Here is a 27,905-nt window from a genome sequence, read left to right on the forward strand (position 1 = left end):
AAGTGCGCCAGAGATGTAGCCCCCACCGGGGGGTGAACTCTTTTGTCATTTTGGACTTTTTTAATAATTGATTATTTCAATGTTCTGTGAAGCATTGCTTCAAAGACTGGAGAGGCTTGGAAGAGAGCCTGCAAGTAGACGTGGTCAGCGGTGGGAGGAATTCCAAAGTAAAGAATCGTTGTGATGACTTCAACTATCCGTGGCCTCACCGAGAGTCACGTGACCTCGGTGAGGCTATTACCCAGGGTTCACCAAAGTGGGGCTCCCTCGGCTTACTGTATTTCATGGTGAATTTCGCCTTTATTTCCTACTTTCAATAGACAACCAACCTCCATCACTATTCGCAATGCCCAGATAGTGCCTCTGTTACAAGAATTATGCGCCGCGGTCGTCGAGAGTTGTTGACTCGGTTACAGTCGCGCGACCGGTTACAACATGTTTGAAAAGATCTCGAGGTGATTAACCCAACGCTGAAAAACTCGAATACTACATATTTTTGAATTACGATACGTGTCTTGCCCGTTCAATAACACCAGGCACGAAGACGACTGACGTATCTGTTGTCCTCAAAAATCTTTCCCATTTTACAAATATATACCACAAACAAGCTCAGGTCCTTCAATTCCGCAAAATGGTTGCTCATTCCAGAGAAGACCCGAAAGAGAAACAACCAGGTGTATAAAAAGGCTTTTCAGACACAATATCAACGATCGTCAGTGAAAGTGTGCTAGCCCGCGTGTCGAGGTGCTTTTGCTGGTCCTGCCTAAAGACGGATAGGTCGGCAACGGCTGCTGTTGATAGACTGCACGCAGTGTCCAAGCTGTTGCGGAACATGTTGAAACTATCCGGGCAGACCCCATTTTTATCAATTCTCATCCCGCTGAGATGATCTCTGATCTGTTTGAAATCCCCAACAAACGTAGAAGGCAGCTCTGGGTCCAATATATTGAAGGCGTCTCTCGTGCCGGCCATGACCGGGAACCCGGTGGCCATTGAAACACACCCCTAGCGCAGGAGTCCTTTCCACGTCGACCTGCGACTGAGTGGAAGCATTCATCTTTTGCCTATCGCAGAATAGCGTGGAACGGCTTGACGGCAGTTTCCATCATCAGCCTGCGAGCAAAAAAAATGGATTCTGCATAAACGTGTTGATAAAAAAGTCGTGTGTTGTGCACAACACACGTCTGCTTTAAATTGACGCCTAGGGATAGAAGTTTTAATGCAGCTGACGGATCGTCTACATGAAAGTTCCTGAGAAAGTCGAAAGCAATCTTTGGCGCACCATTTTCGTGGCATTCTCGTGGTGTCCAATGTACTCGCTGTGGCTAATACACAACATCTACGCTATTTACATTATGATCAAGGAATGCGCGGGTAGGCCTTCAGCGGTAACCTTCGCCAGCATATTGCGAAAAAGCATGGAGCGATCCAGAGTACATGACGCTCGTCCATGTGCCGGTGCGTGGGTTGCAGCCACATGTGGCCTCAGGGTCACGAAAGGGGCAGTGTGTCGTAGTTGTTACAACGGACAAGAAGGCAATCAAGTTTGGAGACATAGAGGTGGGAAGATACTTTGGCGAACTGTCCGTATATGAAGGCGAGCATGAGGCCCATCTCTACCACCCCGTCCTCTGATAGCTCGATGATCTAGTCCTCTTTGAAGTTTGAGAGTGATTCCACCTCATCCTAAGTTGACCAGAGGACATCTTTCCCGGGCTTTAGCTGGTTGTACTGTTTCTTTTTTTCTTTTTGGAATTGTCTACGTTAACGCAGTCGGAATGCGACTTCATCTGGGCGCCTTGGAAGAACAGAGGTCATCAAGGTTGGCGAAATGCAAGAGATCGGTTCTGGAATGGCGTTTAACACCATGCGCCACGAAATGGGAGTTCAATGCGGTCGCGTCGGAGCCGAATGAGTGGGTCCACTTTACTTACCTTCAATGTTCCATTCTTCCTAGACATTAGCTGCCGAAACCTTAGTACACAAAAGCGACAGTTCATCAACGCATACTTCAATAGAAGCTTACATGCATGATCTACTTAATCTACGATCTACACCGCGTGGTGTGAACCTTCATTTGTCCATATCCGTACTTACCCCGCAAGGAGGAATCAGACAATTACGGCAGAGAGAACATCTCTAGATATCATGTCGGAAACCTCGCTCAAGAAAGATACTAGTCGGTCTTTCGTTCTAATGCACAGTACCAGCAAGTAAGTGAACATCCACGAGACATCTTGAGTCTCGCAGCGCATTTCGAACCCCAAGACATGTTCCGCACTCGGATAAAGGTTTCAGTGAATATCAATGACTGCCTAAGAGTGTCAATTTCCAATAGCTCTCAGTAGATAGAGACTTAAGAGGGATAAGCAGAAAGCTGTTTTACGCATAATGGGTTGTTTTCATTTACGCATGGAGAATGTGACCTGGTCGCATGACCAGCCCGCTGCGACGATCGCGCCGAAGCGATACCGCCAGCGCCGAATCTCAAGACCGCGGGGAATTGTGGGGTTAGTGCCGGCTTACCGGTCGGGAGGTCCACCAAATGCCGGCCCAGTGACCGGGAGCTGCTGACTTGCACTGTCATGATGCAAGATGCTCTTTGGTAATGAGAAGGGGATGGCCTACATGAATCAAGAGGCTTTCCCATGACGAGCCTTGGCCGAGTTTTTCCATCGTCAGATTCTTCCCTCCCTATTCTCCGTTGCAACCCTCAATGCCACGCACGCACATCCAGCACAACCCACACACCCGCGCACTCACCCACACCAAAAGACTTCCCCTTCCGGATCACGGCCCCCTTGCACTTTTAACATCAACCAATCAGACTCCGAATCGCAACCAACCTAGGGAGTTGACCGCATTGGCTTAGGCGCCTCACACCCGCACTAAAGCCCTGTTGGCAAGGTGCCATTGAGTTTTTTTCACATGCCCTCTTCCCTGCTCCAATGTGGACGAATAGCCAGTCAGAAAAGGATATTTGGGCTGGCTGATTGATGGGTTCCCTGAAACTGGCCTTTTTGGACACAAGCAATGTCAGGTGCAGAGCGAGTTACCCCCTTTTCCCAAGAGAAAGAGAGAGTGACTGATTCAGACACCTGTCAAAGGCGCGCAGCTGTCCATATATGCTACCTCGTGCGGTCTTTGAGGTCTGCAACGTCACCTTTTCAACTTTGACTTATCGTTGCCCAAACTATGACAAGAAGTAGAATGGGGGCAACAACTAGAGTGCGCAGTGCAGGTGTCTAGATCTTGCAGCTTGCTAGACTGATTTGCACAACTGCCGCTAGCGCGGTGGCGTTCAGGTACCGCGGTCCCATTCTTACTGGTCCGTCACACAAGGTCACCAATATCTCTCGCCTGATGTCTCTCCAAGAGTCTTGGGGTGTCCTTCTGCAAAAATCACTGGACGTGACGAAAACCGAGTCCCGCTTGGCGATGGTCCCGATGGATACCCCCAAGACGGGAAGGGAGTCAATATCAAGGTCTTGCGAGGCGAGCAGGCCCAGGCCTTGGGATCATCTGCGGATACCTGGGGTGCTCCCTCGTCCATGGACCAGGGAGAGCAGCCGAATGCCACTTCCCGCGTGGCCGTCCCAAGGCTTTCAGCACGACGTACTTCCAACTCGCCAACCAACCACAGCCCCAAGGACACATGCCTTGGGGCCGCGCCGCTGGTACCGAAGCCCTCGTCATTCCCCGTGGCCCCCTTCCCTCATTCCGCGGGGCCCTGTTAAAAGCCCTGCCATCTTCCGTCCCAAACTGGCAGACGCCCGAGATGAAACGAAGCCTCTCCCGCAGGGTGCCGAACAACACCCCAGTTCTACCAGTGTTTCCTGGAACAGGGATATATTTATTAGAGTTGGCGATACTGAACTTCTATTGGCTGCCCTTGAAGAGCCCTTATCTTTCTTTTTTCCCAAACTATGCGCGTTTGTCAAGCCAGCCACAATTCTTTCGCTCCGCTTATGCGCCCGCCTCATCTCGGGATATTGGCCGTGCCAACCGCGACTGATAGATTGGCCGGGCCGTGATCACAGCGCAAGGGGGTCCGAGATATTGGAACCACCGAGGATTCGATGTGTGTCCCGCGGCGGACGGTGTCTCAGAGAAGCACGCTTCCCCGTCCATCTCTCCCACCGCGTGGTGCACTACTCTCTTGGGCTTGGGGCGCCGTCTGTAGTAGCGGACGTACATGTGCCATCTAATGTTCTGGACCGGACACCCATATCCGATCCCCTGTACAACACTAGACGACGAGAGCACAGGGGGTAAGGATATATGAACCAGACTACCATTCACCCTCCTTGAGACTCCTGTTCTCTGCTGAAGATTGGACGTGGCTCTGAGACTTGGAGACTCTTGTCATTAAACAAGAAGAAAAAGGGACGACTTTGCGTCCGCGTAGACAGTGAGGACCACAGGACCACTACGCCTTGCAGATGCAAGTCTAGATTCGACATGCGGGTTGCTCCCGCGCTGATGTAGCCCTTCTTTGTTGCAAGGGCCGGGCAGAAAACCCTTTCCCAGCACGGCACGCTTCGTTCAATGTTACATCTGCAGGCTCACACTTGGACTTCTTCATTGTATATATACGCTGAAGTCCCATGATGAACGCTTCCTGTTCTGTCCCCATGGTCCTTCAACCCGCTCCTCGTGCGACCGCCCCCCCCCGACAACAACATCCACCATCGTGATCTTGTGCCCCGCCCCCAAGACATGCCTTTCCTTTCCGAATAGCTACAGTCTCTCCCTCCTCTTATAAACGATCCTCATCACAGTCCTTCCAGTTTCACTTGGGATAGTTTACTGTAAACTTTATTCACTCCTTGAAGCCTTTGCAAATCAGACGTCAGAACACCACACGTTCCTTGGCTCCTGGCGCTTTGCATCGAATCGACCACCGCAATCATGTACCCAAAGTCTCTCCTTTCAACCCTTCTCCTCCTCCCGGCCGCCACCTGGGCCTGGGACTCTCCCAACTACTCCGGCCTCACCCGCCTCTGGCAAGACAACTTCCCGGGGGCCTCGGGCGACCCCATTAACGGCGGCAACTGGAACATCATCACCAACCTCAACGTCAACAACGAGATCCAGCAATACACAACCGCCCGCTCCAACCTCCAAATCTCGGGCGGCGGCACCGTGCAAATCGTGCCCCAAAAGGACAGCAACGGCGCCTGGACCTCGGGCCGCATCGAGTCCCGCTACGTCTTCACCCCGGCCGCCGGCCGCCTCACCGTCGCCGAAGCCCAGATTCGCTTCGGCGACAACGCCATTGCCAACAAAAAGGGCATCTGGCCCGCCTTTTGGATCCTCGGCGACGCCATCCGCAACGGCGTCAGCTGGCCCCGCTGCGGCGAGCTCGACATCCTCGAGACCGTCAACGGCCAGCTGACGGGCTACGGCACCGTCCACTGCGACATCCTCCCCGGCGGCGCCTGCAACGAGCCCAACGGCATCGGCGGCAATATTGGCATCCCCGACCAGGGGTGGCACACGTGGCGTCTGCAGATTGATCGCCGGTCCGGGAACTGGCAGACGGAGACGATTACCTGGTTCCGGGACGGGCTGCAGTTTCATCAGATTAGCGGCGCCAGGATCGGGAGTGAGGGCCTCTGGAACACGTTGGCGCGCGCGCCCTTGTTCTTCATTTTGAATGTTGCTGTCGGCGGTAACTGGGTGAGTTTAAAATGCCCCTATTTTACTGATCAAAGACGTTGAACTGATCGATTGCAGCCCGGAAACCCCGACGGCTCGACCATCGGTGGCTGGGGAAGCATGATGGAGGCCGCCTACGTTGCCGTCTACCAATCCACCTGATCTAGCCCTGCATTCATCGGGCTCTTGATCCATGTCGAATATCGTCTTGTTGCTGCTCCTGTAACTACACCGTTCGCTGTATATATGCAACCAGCATACTTAGATACCCCCTTGTCAGCTTTATAGCATTTGCACACAACCACGCTCGCTAGATAATTTCACGAATCATTTCACGGTCAACATCAATCATCATTCCATCCCGATATCTGAATTATTTTATACTGCCTTGATTTGTGCTGTTCATGGCTCATAATGACTTTACTTGTCTCTATCTCGGTACCTAGGTAAGCTAGGTAGACAGCAGAGCACAGGCGTCTGTGCTCGAATACAAAGCCTCTACTCATAAAATACCAAGCATCTAACCTCAATGCTTTGTCTTCCCTTCGCGTCTGCGGGGGTGTTGGGGTCGATAAATGCAGTATGAGGCGTGTAATCAGCCCGTCCCGGCGTGCCACCAGGCTGTCCTTGGCTCCTCGAGTCGAAGCACTTGATAAACATGGCTTCGTCAGGGGTCATGTCCTTGGCGTAATACAGCGTATGCTTGTCACTCGGTGCAACAGAGTAGGTCTCGCCTGCGATGGTGTCAGTAGGGCACTACGTCTGTCCCAATGGGCCTAGCTGTACTTACCCTTGACATCGTAATTATCCGTCGACTTTGCCAAAGACGGATCCGGAAGCACCTCCTTGCCCCGATCATCGTCGTCCGTGTCCGTTCGTCTGGGGTACAGCAGATCCACGGCAATGAGGTCCTTGGGCTCCGTCGTCCGCCAGTCAATCACCGCCAGCGGGAAGTCACTCGCCGGGTGTCCGATGGGTCTCCAGACGTTGATAATCTGGTACCGTCCCTTGATCAACTCATCCGCCTCGCTGCCGGGAACATGCCTCCTCACACGCGCCTCAGCCGCGCCGGGCGTCTGGTCAACGTGCACCTGCTGCACCGGCTGTCTGGGGCTGCTCTTCTCCCTCCTCCGAATCGTGTGGTCGAAAATGACGACTTTCTTCACGCCGGGCAGCTTCTCTCTCAACAGGGCCTCTACTTCGGCATAGTAGCCACTGCGCACCGCCTCGTCGTCGGTGAAGTCTTTCTCCTTGGCGGGTGAGTTGTACACGGCGAAACCGGAAACGTCGGTGCCGAATTCTTCCGCCGAGTCGCGGATATTGACGACGGAGCGCCGCCGCTCGAGCCGGCTGAAGGAGGTCACGTCTGTGTCGACCTTAGCCCAGGGCTTGCTGCCGGTACCGCTCAGAGTTGCCGGGTCCACATAGCGGAAGGTGCTGGTGGTCATTGTTGCGAGGGTTCTACTGGGGATGATGTGGGGAAGGTTATTGAATCTGACACTGGTCTTGATGGATGATGTGAGGGTTGGGATTCGTCGTAAGATTGTGCTCATAATAGTACACGGCCGTCAAATGCAGGGTTAATGTTGAGACATCCGATGCCGTGCCGGGGGGGTCGGGAGACGGGAGTTTAAGAGGAGAAATGTGTAGGGCGTTGAGAGCGCGAATGAAACGACTGAGCGATTACATCACCACGAACCAGTGGCCATTAGTCATTCAGCATTTCTAAGCCACTTTTCCTAGGGCCGGTGACCCACACCCGGCTCGGCATCGCTTGTGGAGCCTGTTGATTTCAAATCGCCGACATTCCGCGACCCGAATTGCTGCCGTCCCGAGAAACACAAATCCCGCCATGCACCGCTTGGCGGCGGGGGAGAGTCAGCACAGCCCACGGAGACGATATCAGTCACCCGATCATTCAGCACCCCTTCAGCGACCACCTGATCTGTTCGCCAAGCAATACGGCATTCCAGGGTACTTACGAGGTCAGAATTGGACATCGGCTGAATCACTTCGAAGCCAAAGTCTACATGTATCATTGTAGAGGGCATTTTGTTGGCCACCACACCAGGTACATCACTTGCAATTGCTGAAACGTGCACCTGTAATCCTTTTGCTATTCATCGGTACTCGGTTGGTTTCGATGTCAGCTTATTTCTCCGCGGAATAACCATAACACCCCACCGGTGACAACACTACACTTGCCTTGGAAATTACCCAAGAAAATCAAATCTTCAATCTTCGGGCTGTCAACCACGATCAGAAACGTAAGCACATTGCCGCCTAGATTTCTTGATTCGTAAGAGTGAGCGTGTTTGGCCTGCCCTCCCCTCCTGGGTTCTCACCAGAATGCCCTAATCCTTGGCCAACTAAACACTCTGTTGAGAAAACCACCTGCAATGACAATCATGTTACCTAGGGAGACAAGTCTCAATACCCAGCCCTTCGGAATGCCTCATCCAGTGTCATCTCAAGAACCTGTCGTTGCGCTTGGATACTCGCCGTAATTCGCGCATTCTCTTCCTCGCCAGCCTTCTTCCTCTCGGCAACGTCACCTTCGTCCGTAGTCTCCACCTCATCAGCCATCATATCGTCCGCTTCTGGTGCAGAAGTCAAAACCCGGGGCGCCACCCGCACACTCGCCATCCTTGCCGACGACAAGGACGCACCCGGAAGAAAGCCCGGAGCAACGTACTTCTTTGACTTCCCAGCCGAAGCGATCAACGTCGACAGAACCGCGGCGCCAATATCCAGGACATTATCCGCCTTGAACGCATCAGGATCGTTGAGAAGCTGGAGGCCGATCCCAAACGCCACCGACAAAAGCGGTCCCGCCCCGGGAATGAAGCCGAGACCGAGCTGGACGACGTGCGTGACCAGGTCCAGGATGAAGGAGGAATACTTGTACGGACGCCAGCCGACTTCGACGCCAAAGGTGGCGCTAATGACCTTGGCCAGGTCAATTTCGCGGTGGAAGCCCTCCGCGGCCAGCGTATCGTTGGATCGCCAGTTGAGCCCCGCATACGCGACGAGGAACAGCGCGTCGGTCTTGGTCTGTGCATTGTAGACGCCGTACTCGGGATTGCGTACCTTGTGAGGGATCGTCAGGTAGGTGACGAGGTCCGGGACCTTGAAGAGCCACGTTAGGCCCCGGTCGAGGCCGAGACCGGACTCACGGGTGGACGGGTAGGTGCGGGGCTCTCCGGCCGTGTTGAAGCAGTTGATGGTGTCCCGGGCCTTGAAGTCGATGACGACGTATGTGCAGTACTGCTTGTACGCCTCGTCGGTCTGCTGGCAGACGGGGAAGTAGATGGCCCGGATGGGGATCGTTGCGCTAGTTTGCAATGATTAGCTTTTGGGGTGCTCACTTGGAATTCTGCAGGGGCGGAAGGGGGTAAATGGTACTCGATCCATAGCCATTCGGTCTCTTTGTTGCGAATCCTGACGGGTCGCAGAATGTACTTTCTTGGTCCGCCCCTGTCGAGGTCGCGCATCTCATTCCAGTTCAGACTGTTTGGGTGACTGGTGATGGCGAGCATGCTGCCCGGATCCGTGGTCTTGCTTTCGCCGACAAAGAACCTGTCCCATTGTACGAAACGCGTGTTATACAGGCTAGCGTACCCGGCCTGGATTTTCGACCGCGGGTGCGTCGGCGCGATGTTCCCGCTCCCGACCCAGCCGTTCCACTAGATGCAGCTGTTGAGCCGCCAAATATCGAAAGCTGGAGGACTAGAAAAGGGGGGACTACTATACCTGGTATTCGATGAGGACATGGCTGTAAAACTGTTCCGCGTTGTCTGCAGACCAGTTGTTTCCGTACTTGAGGGATGACCGAACGAAGAAGCATTCGCCTTCGGGGAAGTAGGATGCCATTGTATCGGATGGTCAAGTCACTAATCAAGAGGGAAACGATGCGAAGGTGGACGAAGAGGCCTCAAGTTATCGTACTGATAGGATATGAGAAGGAGAGAAGGAGAAAGGAAGGAAAACGTCAAAAAGAAGGGACCTTTATACTACTCGACTCCTTGGAGCTTGCTCGGGAATCTCGCGTATCTTAGTTTCACCACGTCCAGTTGCTGGTCGTGCTTGCCGATACACAGCTTTCGGATGCACCGAGATGCCATTGCTGAGAAAGTGAGGTGTTAATGGACGAAAGTAGCACGCGATGAAGGTCTTTACCGCCCGAGGAGTTACATCTCAGACATAAACATACAGTCGATAGGCCAGTGCAGCCAAACCTCGGTGCGATGGGCAAGGAGGGCGACAAATCCTCGGCAGGCCGCGTCGATCACGACGGGACGTGCCGGCCGGAAAGTGACACAGCCAGGCGGGGTTCGCATGAAAACATCCCACGTTGGGCATGACCTGCATCTATCGAGCTGTCGGGTAACAGAAACCGGTGTGTAATGTGCGAGTCGCCAAGCATCTGTGTTTGCTGGGCCGCCACGGCCCGGACCAGCTATCCCAACGCTCATCCCGCTTCGGCGTGGGAGAAGTCGCGTCGTAGGACCTGCGACGTATCGGCCCGGTGCGTACTCCAATCTCATCGGCCACGACCGGAGCGAGCGATGCAGATCAACCCACGAATCCGACCCATTATGCGACCGCCGCCTGTGAATACGAGAAGCCAACACCCTGCCCCGCGTGCTCGTTCAGTCTAGCTCCTTCCAAAGCATCTCCATCCGCAGCGCCTCATAAGGTAGTATAACACATCAGCGCTTGTGCGCAAGATTCCTGGGCGCCAATTGAAATGTGTGAACATAATGGCTTATCTTCTTTGTAATTGGACCAGACTACAGTTTACATAGGTGTCCCTGTCGCATTGCACAGCTCTACTAGGCGGTCCCAAAAGGGGAAATCGTCCTCTGGCTAAGAGCAAAGTGAGAAGAACCTCTCATATTCACTAGAGACGATAAAGAGGGGTCGGTTAAATTTTCCATCGCATTGGTCATTTCAGAAAGCTTCGAACAGTGGATTTGAGTATCAAACGAAGGATTTGGCTCTACTCAACTGTGTTTGGCTGCGATCGTTGACCACACTTTGATAACAGGTCAACAGAATGTGAAGTCACCAACTAGTCGTCTTTTCAATGAGCAGACAACAAGTGGTGAACTGAGGCCGGCGCTCAAATCATGAAGAACCAAAGGGTGACATAATCACTCTAGCCTTGGCCTTTACGCGAAGGCATACAAGGCCCCCATCTTGAAGGCAAGTCGTCGACCAGGCGCAGTAATGAAGCGATCCACTTGCAACCTCATCCCGCCACGCGTCCGGAATCAAGCCCCGAGCGAACGGACCTCTCGCCGGAAAGAGCACAGGCATAATTCGATGAACACCACAAGGCGCAGCCCACATCAGACGGCCTAGTTCAGTCGTGCATATGCCAGAGTTTGGCAAGACTTCGGATGGTGTGCAGACTAAGGTACAAGCGACGATATTGGTCTCTTACCGAGCGAGAACTGGGCGAAAGCTACGAAATTCGCATCGAAAGCTCCTATGCAGTAAACCCCGCGCCCTGCAGGACGTAAAGCTAGCGACTTTAGTTATGCCTGCGGAGACCACCGTCATGCGGTGCAGAACTCTAGCAGGACGGCAAGCCTGATTATGTCCTCCAGATCACGATCGAGAAGCCGGGAAATTGTTTAACATGTTTGTATTGTGCTGGGCTAGCCAGCATGACAGATGCCTGGTGACCATCTCTCGAAAGACAAGAATCCTCCCACGGATTGGCGGGCTCAAAGCTCGCCAAACCCAACATGCAAGTTACCTCCCCACAATCGTCCGTCTTCCCTAAAGGTAGTCAAGCAGAAGAGTTGGACTCTGATCGCCGCGCAAATGCTCATGCCAAGTTTATGGCATTTGCTAATCCAAGCCTAACGGTTTGTTTGCCGCGTTCCCCGAAGTCCAGGCTGCGGGTCTGAGTGACGTTAAAACGTCGGAGCCCATGACTTCGTGATGGATCCGACCCTCTCAGCGATGAAAAAATAGCGTCGAAGACGCAACGCCACGCTCGCAAATGTGGTGGACGAAAATCAAGTTCTCGGCGAGGGGTGTAAAGAGTCCCCTCACCAAGCGAGCAGAAGAAAGATTCCAACCCGACATATCCCAAAACCCATAATTGTTTGTGAAGTCTCTCATTCGTGTAAAAGTGCAGCGAAAGTGCAGTATTTGAAGCCGACGAGGCCCCTATCACGGGGCGGCCGTGGAGAACTACCGTCGTTCTGGCTCGAAAGGATTCTCGGCTCGCTGGTGAGGCTGGCGTTCGGCTTCGAATGGGTTGTCGTTTCCTGGTTGGTTGTGTTCACCACCATGCGGCTGCCAGGCACGCGTGGGTTTGCCCGTGGCCGGGTAGTCGTAGACGTCGCCGTCGATCTCAAGGTCGATTTCATCCTCCTTACGCTCAACTCTATTTCTTCTCATGTGCAACACCGTTAAGACACCAAGTGTACCAAAGATAAGCACAGCACTAAGCAGAACCACGTTAGTCTTGGCTAAGCCATGAGTGCTGCCTAGGTCTGCCAAGAGCGCTAGGCCGGAGGGTGAAATGTGAATGCGATCCGAAACTCGGAGGTTGGATAGGGTAGAGTTTGAAAGGGTTCAGATAGACCTACGCAGTAGCGCCGACGGTGATACCGATAATCTTGGAGGTCTGGAAGGGCTTTTCACAGCGGGCGCTTGTGTCGCCATTGTCGCAGTCATCGCGCGCAGCGATGTAGTGCACAGCGCGAGCGACGGGTGCCAGAAGGCTCTTGGTGATTATTGAGGAACTCATGATGCGATAGAGGAGGGATCGGAGTGTTGTGGATATGATGGAACGGTTCGATTGTGGATTGTATTTGCGTTTGTAATGGCGACGGGATTCCTTCGATTTCCGACTGAATCGTAGACTCCTTCACGTCGTGTCGGACTGACTGCTTCCTTTCGTATTTTATGCCCTGGCTGGTGCCGTCCGCGTCTTGTCGCGACAGTCTCAATGCTCGTACTCGAATTCCTTCGTTCGTTTGCGGCGAGCGGGTTGCGGCGGCCTGGTCTGTAATGAGTGGATTCGCCCCTGTGTCGCTTGTGTGAAACCGGTTTTGGTGCCCCTGCTATCGCACTCTCAAGTCGCCAACGGTTTCTTTATGCAAGGAGTGACTGAAGTGAAGAAGGGAGGAACAGTCTAGGACGGGAGCAGAGACACAAAAAGTGGCCGATGCCAAGAGAATATGCAGGAAGAAGAACAAAAGAGTGACTACCCGGAAGGTTTGAGTTTGTTACGAGGGAAAGCAGGAAGGGGGCAAGGAGGGAAAGATTGCGATACGAGGCGGGCAGGGACGGAAAGGAAGGAATGGAGGGAACGGGTGGAATTTGGGAATGGACCCGACACCTTGAAAACACGGGGAAAGTGGAGGAAGGAAGGCGAGGCAATCTGCCTGCCAACCTATTCAGGAGAGGGGGGTGGCCGTCTCAGGGTCCGGGAAGGGGGGGGGAAGGCGCATGGCAGGCACAACGCCCGATGCAGGTACGACAGGAACAGGAGGGAACAGGCGCAGGAACGGGCAGGAACCCGTGGGCAGACACACAGGAAGGAAGTGCCCCTCCTCCCTCACTCGACAACATAACAAGTCTCTGCTTCCTTCCATAAATCCCTTCCCCGCCAGGCACGCACTCGATTCATCAGCCGGTTCGCTGCCAAAGCTGCCTGCGCATTCTGCATTTGCGAGGAAAGACACGGTTCCAAGCAGGGGGGGGAAGTGGCTGTGTCTCACTCGGCTTCGTTTTCAGCGCCATGGAAGGCCGAGAGTGCCGGGATTGGCTGTTGTGATTGGCCAGCGAACCCCCAAAAGGGCCTCTCCTTCAAACGGTCCTGAACAAACACGAACCCGGGCCCCATTTACAGGGTTGGCGGGATGTTCAGCGACCCGAGTCGACCGAATACGGCCAATGAACGGCCATCACCGGCGACAGTACTACCGCAGTCAATCTCCTCACTGCAACACATTGCTGCGACACAGAAACTTGATGACATTATCAAAGACGGGTGTGGGAGGCGCATTTGAGGGACCTTTGAGGTCTATCGTGGGTTATCGTGTGCCAGAGTGGGAGATTCGGGATTAAAGTGGCTGCCAAAGAATTGGTCTTGCGGGGAAATACTCGTCTCGTGTTTCACATTCCAAACTCCCTACTCGCTGTGTCCGATGTAAGATTGGCGTCTCGTCCCCTTCTTTCGAGAGACTGGGCGACAGACCACTCTGTTGCGCGCGACGGCCCTCGAATTTGATGGGTTTGGCAGCGCCAACTCTGCGCAGGCGTTCATCCCGCCACACTAACTTGGCAGAACGTCGATGACTGAGCACCCAGGTTACCATCGACCCTCTATTAGAGTTCATGACGACAGCGACGACAATTGCCGATTTCTTGTCCACACCAGACGACAATGACGGCTTACTCGTCTGGGGGGTTTGTTTTTTTTTGGACCCGGAACTGCGGCACAATCTCAATCTCCCCTCGTCCCTCGAGTCGCGTCTCCCCCTCAACGAGACAGCGACTCAGCGATCGCCAACATCACCATCTTCTGACATGCTTCAGACAGCTTAGGGCCTGATCGGCTCGATTTCAAAAAGCATTTGGAAAAGGGACTTAGGGCCCGACAGGGGTAAATAATAGGTGTTTTTCGAATTGTTAAAGCTCGCTATACTTAATCGGGTATTAAAATCGTTTATATAATTAAAATTAGAATTATATTAATTTATAAGCCTTATTTAGAAATATCGAACTAATAGGGATACTAAAAGGTCGTTTAATTGCCTTAAAAAGGTAATAATTAGTATTTTCTAAGTTCAGATACTCTAAAAACTAAATCCTACTCTAAAATAGGATATAATTAGAATTTAGGCTAAAGATTTACCGTATACGCTTAGCGCAACCGGCTAATAATATAGCCGCTTTTACCGCCGATTAATGATAAATCGCCGTAATTTAACGCCGACGACGATTATTAAACGTAATAGTAATTACTTATACGGCTACCTTAATTATTATCTTTTACTTATAATAATTAATTAAACGGCGGAAAAAGGTTAATCGGCGTACTTTACTTTTATTAATACCGCTTAAGCCGATATACCTCGGGCCCGCAATAGTTATTATAATTATCGATTCTTTTTAATAAAGCTTAAACGTATTATTTTATAATACCTTCCGGTTAACAAAGTTTAAATTTACTTATTTAGAATAGTAATTTAAAAAAAAAGTACTTTAAAAGATATATAATATTAAACGGTTAGGTAAAAGTTAATAATATTTCTATATCTAATTACCTATTCTATATCGTAAAGAAATACTACCTATTGGTTTTAAATAGCTTAAAACACTATATTTACTATCTTTAATGATATATTAAATAGGATATATATTTTTTATAAAGACTTTATTAAATTACTTAATTTAACGTATATCTCGCTAGAAATCGAACTTTACTTTATTAAAAATTAGTTTAATAGGTATATTAAAGTAATTAACGGTATTTATATACCTATGTTTATATTAGAAGATAATATTACGACCTAACATATATAATAGACCAGGGACCTGCCCCGCTGCTCTACGGCGGCTACTTTGCTATATATATAATTAAATAATAAGAATATATATATTACCTTAACGGATCGGAAGAACTATAAGGAAGTTATATAATAATAAAAAGGACTAACGGACGATAAGCGGTCTTTAAATATAGACCGATAAGATAAAGATCGGTCTACTTTTAAAAAACCGACTTTACGATATCGGTCTTAGATATAAAAGAACTATTTAATAATATATGGGACTTATATATAATATAGACTTAAGCTGGGTTTACGTCTATAATTTTTATAGCTTTTTTAATAATTAACTTTATATTAGATCTTACGATTATTTTTAGTTATTTTTATTAAGAACTTATTTAATAAAATTACGATTAATTACCGAAGCCTTATTTATTTTATAATTTATTATTACGGCCAGCTAGTCGTAGTGAGGTTTGTGTTAATAGAAGTCGGGGCTATAATATTTGTAAATAATAGTCGTTATAAAAATAGCTTTAATAAAGCTATTATCTATAAGTCGTAAAGTAGGTAAAGCTTTAATAATTAATCGTAATCTTATTAAATGAGTTTTTAATAAAGATAATTAAAAATAATCATTAGATTTAATATAAAAATTAATTATTAAAGAAGCTATAGAAGTTTATCCTTAAGCTTAGCTCGGGCTATCTTATATATAAATCCTAATTATAAATATATTTTTTATAATATTTTATTTATTATTATTCGATCGTTTACCGAGCGGTTGTTTATTTTATATTTTTATAATTACCCATCTTATTTATTTATAAACGTCCGTTTTTTATTTTATTATACGATTATAGTTATATAACTTATTTATAGTTTTTTTATCTTAAGGGAGGCCGTTTGAGTTTTTATTATTATATATATAGTATAATAGCCGCCGTAGGTCTTATAAGGTAGGGCCTTAGTTTAATAATACATATTAAATTATAATATTAGCTTTTTTTTTCGAAGGTCTAGTCTTTAGGCTTATAAATAAATTATTCGTTTTTAAATTAAGGAATCGTTAAATATTTTTATTGAAATATATTAATATTATATTAAATCGAATTAAAAAATCGAAATTATAAATAGTTATATTTCGTCGCTATTTATTACGTATTATTTGTTTTTTTAACGAAGGTATAAAAATAATATTATATTCGAATTATCGTTTTTAAAGTATTTATTATTTAGTTTTTTTTAATTTTGATATTTACGGAATATATTATCGTTTAAGTATTTTATATAATGTTTTTATTAATACTATTTATATTTATAAGTTTTTTAAAGATTATTTCTTATGGGTCTTAATTAATAAGTATAGTAAATCGTTTAGTAGTAGAGTTCGATCGTTTTAATTATAAAAAATAAATAAAAAAATCGCGGTTTTAAAAGAGAGTTATAGAATTATAAAAAAAGACTAAGGCTTATTAAAAGGCTTAAGCTAAATTAAATAAATCGTTATTTAAATTAAAACGCTTTTATTTTTAAAAACGAATAGTATTTAAAAAGAGTCGTATCGTATTAAAAATTTTTTTTAAAAATATCAAAAGTATTTTTTTAATAATTTAAGAGGCGTAAGTTAATAGTATTTTTAACGTTATCGATTAAAACGCCATAATAATTAAGAGTTTTAAATTTAAATTTAATTTTAATACTCTTCGAGAAGTTATTAAGAGTTCTAAAGGTTTATAATAAGTTCTTATATATTATTTTTATATTTATAATTTTTTTATTTAATAAAGTATTTTTTATATCTTTTTTTAATTCGGTAGTTAATAACTTATTTAATTTTATATTTTAGTTTATTAAGTTCGATAATAATACGATTTTTAATATATAAGCCCTTAAGTACCGGCTTTAAGAGTAAAATATAAAAAACCGGATAGTATCGTATCGTATTTAAGAGTTTTAATTTAAAATTAATTAATAAAATTTTTTTGATAATTTTGAAAGGTTTAAGTTTTTTATAATTTAATTTATCGCTTAGTCGTTTTATTTTAATATTATAATAAAGAAAATATATGTTATTTTTTTTTAAAAAATTAATTTATTAATTTTTAATTTATCGGCGTATTTTTTTATACGTTACCGTATAAACTTAAAGTTTAAAAAGGCTTCTTTTTAAATCTTTTTAAGTTTATTTACGTTTATTACGGCTTTTATAGTTTATAATTTTTTATATACTTTTTTATATATAGTTAGTTAGAATCCGTAATTAAAATAAAAAAGGGATTTTTTTATATTTTCGCTAACTACGTTATTATATATAAACTAGGCTATTAGTAGTAATACTATTTAATTATTTTAGTCGTAATTTATATAGTAACGGAGGTATATTTTAAAAATTTAATTAATTTTTTTTATTTATTTATCGGTTTATAAATAAAAAAAGGTCGATAGTTTATAATTTATATTAAATTACGACATTAAAGATTTTTAAAACTTAGTAGTAAATAGCTTATTTTTATTAGAAATTATTTCTTTAGGTAAACTATAATTAATAATAATTATTTTAAGGAAGGTATATGTTAGTTTTTTAGTATTATTTATTTTTTTGTATAATATAAAATAAGTAAATTTAGTAAATCGGTCGACGATAATCAAAATATTATCGTATTATATATTCGTTAATAATTCTTTAAATTTTAATAATTTAATAATAAAATCTTAAGAGATTAAGTACTATATTTTTAAAAGTATTAATAATAATTATAGCTTTTTATAAAACTTATAGGGGCTATTTTTATTTTTTTTATAAATATTATAGTCTTTAATAGCCTTAGCGACTTTTATTTTTATAATAGTTTTATTATAATATTAATAAATCCGTTTTTATATTTTTATAATACCTTAATAACCGTATACTTAAATATTATAAACTTTTATAATAAGCTTAGGAGTTATTTTTTTAAACGGGCTAATATTAACTTTTTTAATTATTATAAAGAGTTTTATAATAGGTATAAAATTATTATTATCGTCGTATTTAAGGATTATTTATATTTCTTTAAAAACTATAACTTTATAATTAAGTCGTTTATTAAAAGTATTTATTCTATCGTTTTTTAAACCTTTCTAATAAATAATTTAAAAATTAAATTTTAATAAAAATTCGCTTTATTTAATTTATTATTTATTTAAATTCTTATTTACTATAAAGTTCGTAAAATTTTTATAATTTATATAGATAATAATTTCGTATTTAATTTTTAAAAATTATAATTTTTATTTTTTGAAAACTTTGATTATAATTATTAATTTTTTATTATAAATTTATTAATTTAATTCTATTTTATAAAACGCTTTAAAATAAAATATATAAAAATAAAGTACTTTTTATTAATTTTATTATTTTAAAATAGCTTTTATAGCGAAGTCCGAGGCGTTAATCTCGATTTTAAATAGTTTTTTTAGGTCCGGAATTATAATTATTAGTTTTAAAATAATTAAGTTTTTAATTTTATTAAAAGTTTTTTTATATTTTTTATTTTAAATAAAAGTTATATTTTTTTTTATTAAGTTATTAAAAAGTTTAATAATATTAACGTAGTTTTTAAAAAATCGTTAATAAAAATTAACGAATTTTAAAAATAATTATACGTTTTTAACGTTAATAAATATAGGTTAGTTTTTAACTATTATTATTTTAAATATTTATATATAAATCTATTTTAATATAATTATATAGTTAAAGAAATCTATTTTTTATATATAAAATTCGTATTCATTAGGCTTAATAAAGAGCTTTACGTCTTAGAGTTTTTAGAATATTATATAAACATATTTTTTATAAGTTTTAAAATTAAAAGAAAAGATAAGGATATTGTTAAGATAAATAATTATAAAAATATCGACGTACTTTTTAAATACGTAATTAATTATTATTTAGAATATAGCGGGTATATTAATAAATTTAAAAAATATAATTAAATATTTATAAAGTCTTTTATAAATTCGGAATGCCGTTTTTTATTCGTTTTTTTTTTTTATTTTTAGTTTAATTAAATACTTTTTTAAGGTTTATTATAGTAAATTATTAGGCTTTATATAATATTTCTTTAAGTTTTACAATAAGGGGTAATAAATAGTAATTATTTTTAATAATTTCGTTAAGTTTTTTATAATTAATTATAAATCTAAGCTTTTTTTTATTTTTTTTAAATATAAAAAAGATTAATATTTTTATTAAAAAGGATAATAGTTTAATATAACCTTTTTTAAGTTTATTATTGATATATTTATTAAGTTCGTTACGTTTAAGTTAATTTATAAAATATAATAAATAGAATTTAAGTTATATTCTTTTTTTTAATTCGATTTTTATATTTTAATTATTATATTTTAATAATTTTATTTCTTTTTTTAAAGCGAATAGTTTTATATAAATTCGATATTCCTTAAATATAATTTAAAATAAGTCCGATTTTTAATCGTTTGTACTAAGTATGAATATTTTAATAAGTTCTATCGTTTTAATAAAAACGATATATTTAGTTTATTTTTATTCGTTAAGTGTTATATAAGACTCATTTAAACCTTTTTTATTAAATTATTTAATAATTAAGTTTATTTAATAAAATTAACCGGTTTTTTAATTTATTTATAAATTATACTTTTATAATTATAAGATTTTTAAAATAACGTCGGTATTTTTAATCTCCATAATATCGTATTTTAATTATTTTAATTAATTATTAATATATATCGTAAAATATATAGTCTTTTAATTAATATATCCGTCATTATAATTAACTTATTCTTTTTTTATTATTTATAAAGTATATAAGTTCGTTTTTTATATTTATAATAATTTATATTTATTTATCGTTTTTAATAAAATAAAAATTCTTTAAGCGCTATTATCGATAATAATATTTATATCGTATCTGTTTATTTAAAATTTAAGTTATAAATATTTTTTATCGGGGAGTATTATAAAATATAAAAATTTATTTATTTTAGCCGTTTTTTATTATTTTTTTACGATTAACGTATTTAGTTTTTTAATATTTTAAAAGCTAATACTTATCCTTTTTTTATAAACCGTTCGTAATTAGTTATTAAATTAGGACGTTTTTATTTTTTAATAAGTAAGTATAATATATTAATAATGTTATAGATATCGTTTATTTTTTTATTAATAGGTTCTCTCTTTTTAAAAAATAATTTATAATTTTTAAATATTTTAATATTTATTACGGTCTGTAACTAGATTTCCTATCTTTCGTATACGGCTGCCTAGGGAAAAGAGGGCTACGAAATTCTTAAGATTTCCTAAAGATTTCCTTTAGATAAAGCGTTTAAAAAAGCTTAAGATTTCTTTAAAATTTCCTTAAGATTTCCCCAAGATTTCTTTAAAAGAAATCGTAAAGAAATCCTAGAGATTTTTTTCGTTTTTTTTAAAAGAAATTATAAGGAAATCCTTAAGATTTTTTAAAAGTTTCTTTTAGAATTTTTATAATATATTTAAAAAATTTCGCTAAGAAATCTATAAAAAAATCTTAAAAAGAGGTATTAATATATTATTTTATTTTTATTGTATAAAAGCGTATAATAATTAATAATATAACTTTTTTTAACGAATTAAATAGTATATTTATATTTTAAAAAGACGAGCTAAAAAGCGTTAACTCTTTTAAATTTAATAAGCTAATTAAAAAGTATTAACTTTATTAAAAAGTAAGTTAATTAAAAAGCCGTAATCTTATTATTAATTATTTTTAATTAATAGAAGGCGACGATACTATCTATCTTTTTTAAGATTTTAATATTATCTTTTTATTAAAGGACGCCGATAGAGCCGCCTAGCTAATTAACTACTACGCCTAGAACTACCACCGGCTTAAAGCGTTTAATCGACTAAACGCCTTTATTACTTTAACTTTATATATCACGAAGGTAATTATTAAATTTAAAAAGAGTACCTAGGTATATTAAAAAAATTTTTATATATAAATATAGGGTATATACTTATTAAAATTTAAAACCGCGTTTTTTAAATAGTTTAAAAACGAAAATGAATATTAAAACGAAATATATCTTTATTTATAATAGTATAAAGCGCTCCTATTTTTTTTTGTTATAAATATTATAAATATTACGAAAGAAATCCTATTTAGTTTATTTTTATATGAACCGAGGTTATTATTAAAGCGAATAAAAAAGACTCCCCCAGCGCTAGAGGTAAGTATTAATCCTCTTATCTTTTTTATTATAAAATAGCCGGAAACCCCCGTACTTTTATAATCGTTAATTAAAAAAAAAATATTTAAAAAAAAATTATTTTTTATTTTAAATTAACTTAATAAAAAGGAAAAGTTATAAGGTTCGACGTAAGGTTTTACTTAACCTATTAACTTTTTATTAAATACGGCGTATCTATTTAATAACTTTTTATCCCCATATATAAAAAATAAATTACGCCCCCCTCCGCTAAGTTAAAAAACTTCGGTTTAAAAAAAAAGAAAAGCGTATATTTTTTAAAGAATTTTATATTAAATTATATTTGATTATATTAAAATTTATATTAAAAGTAGGCGTAAAGGATAGTAAGGCCGTAATTGTTATAATTTTTTATATCGTATAGCGTTAAATAAATTTATAAGGTAAATTAATTAAGACTAATATTAAGATAATCTAAATTAATAAGCTTAATAAAAAGTAGATTATAAATAAATAAAAGACTTTAATATTAATTTCGATTACGAATACGACCCCTTATATTATAAAATAAGGTACTTATTTTTCTTAATAATAGGATAAGGCTTTTAAAGACCGCTATTTCGCTACTTATTATAAAATCTTAAAAATTTCCTTAATAATAACCCGGACGATAATAAAAATCTATAACCCTCTTTATTAATAAAAGTTTTTATAGCGAATTTCCGTTTCTGAACGGAGGATATTGGATAATTCGAACTTATAACTAAATATAATAATACTTGCGATATAAAAATAAAAAACGTAAAAATTATTTAGATTAATATCGATCGTTTTATCGACGCTTTTTAATAATACGTAAAGTAATCTCTTATTTATATAAAGGCTATTATTTTTAACTTAAATAAATATTTATTAAGAACTATAAATAAGTAATATACCGGCGATTTAGAAATATAATAATAAAAAGAACTTAAAAATGTTAAATACGGTCTCAAAGCCTAGGCTCTTTTTTTTTATTAACGTTTTAAAATACCAAGAGTTATTATTATATAATAACTTAACCGGCTATATTATAGTTTAAAAGATGTTAAAAATAATAAAGATATTAAGTATTTCTTAATTAAAATTAATCGATTAATTTAAAACGCGGGATATTTATTTAGCTATTTCTTAAGATTAGTTTACAATAGGATAAATACTAACTTTATCGTTAGTAAACCTCGTCCGAACGAAATAGTTAACTAAAACGAATAGCTTTAGGAAATAATAAATTATTAAGAAGGATAGAAGCGAAACGTATACCGAGGATAGAAATCGTAGTTAAAGGCTAGAATTAACTTTTTTACCGGATTTAAAACTTAATATTTTAAATCTACCTATTTTTAATTACTAAAGGCTCTAAAGGAAACCGTAAATTAAGTAGGAAACCCCTCTTATTAACTATGACCGTCCGTAAATTAATTAAATTAATAAATATAATAGCCGTAGTAAAAATCTCCCCGGTAATAAGAAAACTATTCGTAACCCTTAAAAAATAACCTAAATCGTTTAAAATAAAAATAACTTATTTATAAATACTAAAAAAAAGGAATATATATTATTTAAGACGTATATATTTAAAATAAGGACGGTATAATAAATATAGCTATTTAAAAATAAATATAAAACGAGGGTTTTTATATAATAAATATATTTTATATTAATTTATAAGTAAACGCTATAGACTTATTAAGTTAAAACGATTTAATTATAAAAAATAAGGAGCCCGAAAAAGTAAATATCCTTAATAACGTTATTATTTTATTAAATTATTAATATATTCTAAAATATAATAATATTTACTTCCTCTTTTTAAACTATAAATCCTATAATATCGTTTTAGATAGAAAAAAAAAATATTAATAAAATCACTATTTAACTTATTAAAATACGATTAAAATCGACCTATAACTATCGGTAATAGAAAGTTTATTATAGTAAACCGCTAACTTATATATAATACTTTATAATTATACTTATATAAAAATTATAATTAACTTTAGCTTTTACGGTTTATAAAAATAGGCTTATATAAACTTAAGAATAGGACGACTAGTTATTTATAAAAATATCTTATTTTATATATTAAGTTATATAATTAACCGTACCCTTAACTAACTTTTTACCGGTATTAAATAAGTAAAGAGCTTAAAATAAGCACTATTCGACTTATATATTATAAGCTAAGTTAATAAAAAGATCGTTACCGTAAAATTATACCTCGGAGCCTAAGTACTTAAAGATTTATAAATAAGAATCCTTATTAGTTAAAAGTTTAACATCCTTAACTATATAAATATCCTTAATTTAAACGGAAAAATCTATATTAGAAATTATAATAATCTTAAGGTATTAATAATAATCTTTACTAAACGATCCTTAAGAACTTACGTCGCTAGAGCGATATAAAACTAAACTATCCTGCTTTTTTTTAATACGTTTATATTAATATAAATAGTAAAAGGTTTAAAATAAACTCGCTATTATTTAGACTTAATTACGGTAGCGAAATATATTATATAATAAGTTATTAATTAGTAATATATATCGAAAACTATTCGTTATACCCCCGGAAGTTTTATTATAATTAACGATTTAGTTTCTTATAATAAATAAAAGCCGATATTATAATCCGGCCTCCGTTTAATATTAACTATTTAGCCGATATATTAATATTTTTTATAACTTATAACTTAATACTAAATAAAGATATTTTTAACGAATACCTTAACTAAGATTTAAAAATAGGAATTAAATAAAATAAAAAAAACGACGTTATTAAAACTTAAAAAAGCGTTATTATATTTAATTAAAATAAATAATTTGTATACTGAATAATAATAATCGTTTTCGAATTTCCTTTTATATAGAAATTTACTAGGCCTATACGAGTTAGATTAGAAAAAGAAATAACTATTCCGCTTATTTTAAATTACTATGAATATAAAATAGGCTAACGAGTCTTTTTATAAAATATCGAGGATTAGTAATTTATTAATAATAAAATAAACGATATATACGTAAGAAAATAGATTAAATAGGTTAAATTCTTTATACTATTCGGAGCTCCTTTTTTTATAATATAAAAATAAGTAAACGGAAAACGTAAAGGATATATAATAATAGATTTTTAAACGCTTAATAAAGTTATAATTCCGAATGCGTATTTATTATCGTTATAGTCCGAAGTTATAAGAAAAGTTAGAGGAAAAGCTTTTATTATTAAAGTCGACGTAAGAATGTTCTTTTATTAATTTCTAATTAAGAAAAAATATTAAAAACGACTAATGATAATTAACTATCGCAGGTAAGAAATGTTAATAGTTATATTAATAGGTTTTCGTAATTCGCTAGCTTATATTTAAAAGTTTATTGATAATTTTTTTTATAAATATTAAAAGTACGTTTAGGTATTTATAAACGATATTATTATCGTTTTAAATACGAAAAAAGAATATATATATTATTTTTAATAAGTATTCTTTGTTTTAAAATAAAAAAATATTACGCTTTTTTTTGATAAATTATTCGTTGGTTTTTTATTTATCGAGCTTTTAAGTTTTAATATAAACGTTTTTAAGTTTTAAAATATTAAAAATCGCGTTAAAATACTTAAACTTATATACTTTTTTAAAAACCTTTTAGTTTTAAAAAAATAAATAGGTTTTATAAGTTATTTTCGATACTTTATCCTTTATTATACTACGAAAATTAACTTTTTTTAATAATAAAAGACTAATTTATTAATAAAAGCCCGAGAGTAAAAGAAATATTAAAGGTCGGTTAAGAAACATTTTTATAATATTTTAATTATTAACTTAACCGCTAAGGAAAAAATATCCTTTTTAAATATTAAATAAGCCTTTATAAAATCTACCGTTTTATTTTATTATAATCCCTTTTATATACTATTTATATAGTTAAACGCCTCTTATAAAAAGGGATATAGCGTAATACTCTTTTATTTTAAACCTAATATAAAATAGAGCTTAGGAACCCCGATTCCTTATATATTAATTTAATTTATTATATATTTTAATAAAGTACTTTTAAATACCGAAAAAAAATACTAGCCTATAGAACTTAAGGTTATATATTTTATATAAACTATTTATAAAACGAAAATAATAGTTTAATCGGCTAAAAAAAATCCGACTATTATTTTTACCGACTATACCTTTATATATAGAATTATATAATAAATAACTTTATTTATAATCGACCGTAAACGCGCTAATCTCCGGCTCGTCTTAACCGCTAAATATCTTTTATAATTTTAATTTATATATATTTATATCCTAAAGGTAAATAATATTATCTTAAATATACTTTTAAAAATACCCTTAGATAACGGATACCTAAACCCTAATGATAAAAAATAGTTAAATAAAATTTAAAACGAATTATTAATATATTAATCTATAAATGTATTAATTTCCTCCGATATAAGAAAACGAATTCGCTAAGGATATAAAAAAATTCTTAAATAGAAATAGTATTATAAAATATTATAATAAGCGGACCTAAACTTTTACTTATTATTTAACTTAAATTAAGGACTCTTTTATTATTTAGATTATAATAGAAAATAAAAACTATATATTCCGAACGATATAGTTATAAAACTTATCGCTATAGCTTATAATAAAAATTAATACTATAAAGATAAACGAGTTTAATACGAGTTATAAAATAAATTCGTTATTAAAAACTTAATAACGAAAATTAAAAAGTACTGTCGATATTATTTAATTTATAGACCTATAAAAAAGGATCACGGAAAGCTAATTAAGGCCCTATAACTTATTTTTATACCGGCGATTCTTTTTTATACTATTACTATAGACTTTATTACGGGTTTACCTAAAATATCTATAGATAATACTCTATAGAAATTACTAAATTATCCTTTTTTCGACTTAGTAATGACCGTCATGGACAAATTCTTTAAATCTATTATTATTATCCCTAGCTATATAATTTATATTTCGGTAAATTAGGCTACTATACTTATTTAAATACTCTAGCTTTATAATTAAGGAATCCTAAGAAGCATTATTTCGGACCGAGACTTAAAATTCTTATCCGAATTTTAGTAAACTTTATAAAAAAAACTTAATATAAGCCTTAAATTCTTAATAGCTTATTACTTTTAAATAGATAGATAGTTAGAATAGAAAAATTAAACCGTCAAAGCCGTATTACGAATATAGTATATATCGTATCTAAATATAAATTAGTTTAAAGGTATTATTACTATATAATTTAGCCTTAATAACGGATACGTTACGATAATAAAATGCTTGCTAAACGAATTATTTTATAAGTTTAAAATTAACGGCCTATTAAACCTATTAGGCGACGCGAATATTACTTTTAATAAAAATATATTTTAAAAGGAAACTAAACTTTTTATTATAAAAAAATAAATATAAATAAAAATAGTATTTAATAAGGAATATTGTTATATCGTTTTCGTTTTAAAAGATTTTATTTATTTTTAGCTAAGAAAGGGCTATAAGCTATTTAGGAACCTATCGAAAAAAATATCTTTTTAATATACTGAGTTAATATAGGTAATAAAGCGAATCGGTCTTTTAGCGTATAGGCTTAACTTTCTACCGATTATAAATATCTACCCGGTGATATTAATAGCCTATTTAATATTTATTTAAAATTTAAAAAAAGATCTTTTTTATTAAATAACGCTACCGGCCGTACCGATAGACGTAGACGATTTATAATAAATAGAATAAAAAGATTAATTTAATTATTATAAAATAAAAAGAATTTTAAATAAACGCTTTTTAATTAAAGGTTAAGGGCCGCGGAAGATTTAATACTTTATTAAATAAAAGGATTACCTTTATTTTTATAATGTTTAGATAGATATAGATGCGATAGAGGTACTAAACTTAATAAAAACTTACGAGCGATAGCTAGCCGACGCTAAAAATAAATATACTTATAATATATTTATAATAAAACTAAAAGCTATTTAGCTAATATTAAAAAAACTAAAAGAATTACTGTTTAATATACGAAAAAAAAAAAAAGAAAACTAAAATAGGTAAAGGAAATAATATAATAAGAGGTCCCCGAAAGGATTTCTTAAAAAAATTAATAAACCTAAAGAAATAATAGCTTTTTAATTTCTTTAGGAAATTAAAAAGAAATTAAAGCGCTATCCTTATCTTTTAATAAAGTAACTGTTAAAAAATAGCCTCGTTGTTTACGTAAGCTAATCGTTAATTAATAAAAAATTCGAATAATAGTTTATTTTTTAAAACTTTATTATTAAACAATAGCGTAATAATATTATTATTTATTATTATAAAATCTTAAAAATTTCCTAAAAAAGGAGCTCGTTAAGACTTATATTTATAAAAGCCCGCGATTTCTTATATAATCTTTTTCGCACGCTTATATTTATTATTTATTTTTTTTTTTTTTTATTACTTTTTTTTC

The 27,905-nt window shown here is 37.2% G+C and overlaps 8 protein-coding genes across 8 annotated transcripts; 2 read left to right on the forward strand and 6 right to left on the reverse strand.

Annotated features, from left to right (window-relative positions):
* Nucleotides 1-3,551: 3,551 nt before the first annotated feature.
* Nucleotides 3,552-4,015, forward strand: CORC01_01061 (uncharacterized protein; the record flags this gene model as incomplete). The annotated part of the gene is made up of 2 exons (XM_022612717.1): nt 3,552-3,615; nt 3,651-4,015. The coding sequence occupies 2 exons, from the start codon at nt 3,552-3,554 to the stop codon at nt 4,013-4,015; spliced, it is 429 nt and encodes a 142-aa protein (XP_022480878.1).
* Nucleotides 4,016-4,911: 896 nt separating this feature from the next.
* Nucleotides 4,912-5,823, forward strand: CORC01_01062 (glycosyl hydrolase family 16; the record flags this gene model as incomplete). The annotated part of the gene is made up of 2 exons (XM_022612718.1): nt 4,912-5,682; nt 5,740-5,823. The coding sequence occupies 2 exons, from the start codon at nt 4,912-4,914 to the stop codon at nt 5,821-5,823; spliced, it is 855 nt and encodes a 284-aa protein (XP_022480879.1).
* A 336-nt stretch (nt 5,824-6,159) lies between these two features.
* On the reverse strand, nt 6,160-7,109 carry CORC01_01063 (methyltransferase; the record flags this gene model as incomplete). Its single annotated transcript, XM_022612719.1, has 2 exons — nt 6,160-6,395; nt 6,452-7,109. 2 exons carry the CDS (start codon nt 7,107-7,109, stop codon nt 6,160-6,162), a joined length of 894 nt encoding a protein of 297 aa, XP_022480880.1.
* A 982-nt stretch (nt 7,110-8,091) lies between these two features.
* CORC01_01064 (uncharacterized protein) lies at nt 8,092-9,534 on the reverse strand (the record flags this gene model as incomplete). The annotated part of the gene is made up of 3 exons (XM_022612720.1): nt 8,092-8,995; nt 9,067-9,347; nt 9,415-9,534. The coding sequence occupies 3 exons, from the start codon at nt 9,532-9,534 to the stop codon at nt 8,092-8,094; spliced, it is 1,305 nt and encodes a 434-aa protein (XP_022480881.1).
* A 2,337-nt stretch (nt 9,535-11,871) lies between these two features.
* On the reverse strand, nt 11,872-12,433 carry CORC01_01065 (uncharacterized protein; the record flags this gene model as incomplete). Its single annotated transcript, XM_022612721.1, has 2 exons — nt 11,872-12,127; nt 12,273-12,433. 2 exons carry the CDS (start codon nt 12,431-12,433, stop codon nt 11,872-11,874), a joined length of 417 nt encoding a protein of 138 aa, XP_022480882.1.
* A 4,583-nt stretch (nt 12,434-17,016) lies between these two features.
* Nucleotides 17,017-17,220, reverse strand: CORC01_01066 (uncharacterized protein; the record flags this gene model as incomplete). Its single annotated transcript, XM_022612722.1, has 1 exon — nt 17,017-17,220. A coding segment is annotated over one exon (204 nt), but the record flags the coding sequence as incomplete, so codon positions are not given.
* A 452-nt stretch (nt 17,221-17,672) lies between these two features.
* On the reverse strand, nt 17,673-17,816 carry CORC01_01067 (uncharacterized protein; the record flags this gene model as incomplete). The annotated part of the gene is made up of 1 exon (XM_022612723.1): nt 17,673-17,816. A coding segment is annotated over one exon (144 nt), but the record flags the coding sequence as incomplete, so codon positions are not given.
* Nucleotides 17,817-19,272: 1,456 nt separating this feature from the next.
* On the reverse strand, nt 19,273-19,419 carry CORC01_01068 (uncharacterized protein; the record flags this gene model as incomplete). The annotated part of the gene is made up of 1 exon (XM_022612724.1): nt 19,273-19,419. A coding segment is annotated over one exon (147 nt), but the record flags the coding sequence as incomplete, so codon positions are not given.
* Nucleotides 19,420-27,905: the final 8,486 nt, after the last annotated feature.

Source organism: Colletotrichum orchidophilum (assembly GCF_001831195.1).
Source record: "Colletotrichum orchidophilum strain IMI 309357 chromosome Unknown Scaffold_5.1, whole genome shotgun sequence".
NCBI classification, from domain to species: domain Eukaryota; kingdom Fungi; phylum Ascomycota; class Sordariomycetes; order Glomerellales; family Glomerellaceae; genus Colletotrichum; species Colletotrichum orchidophilum.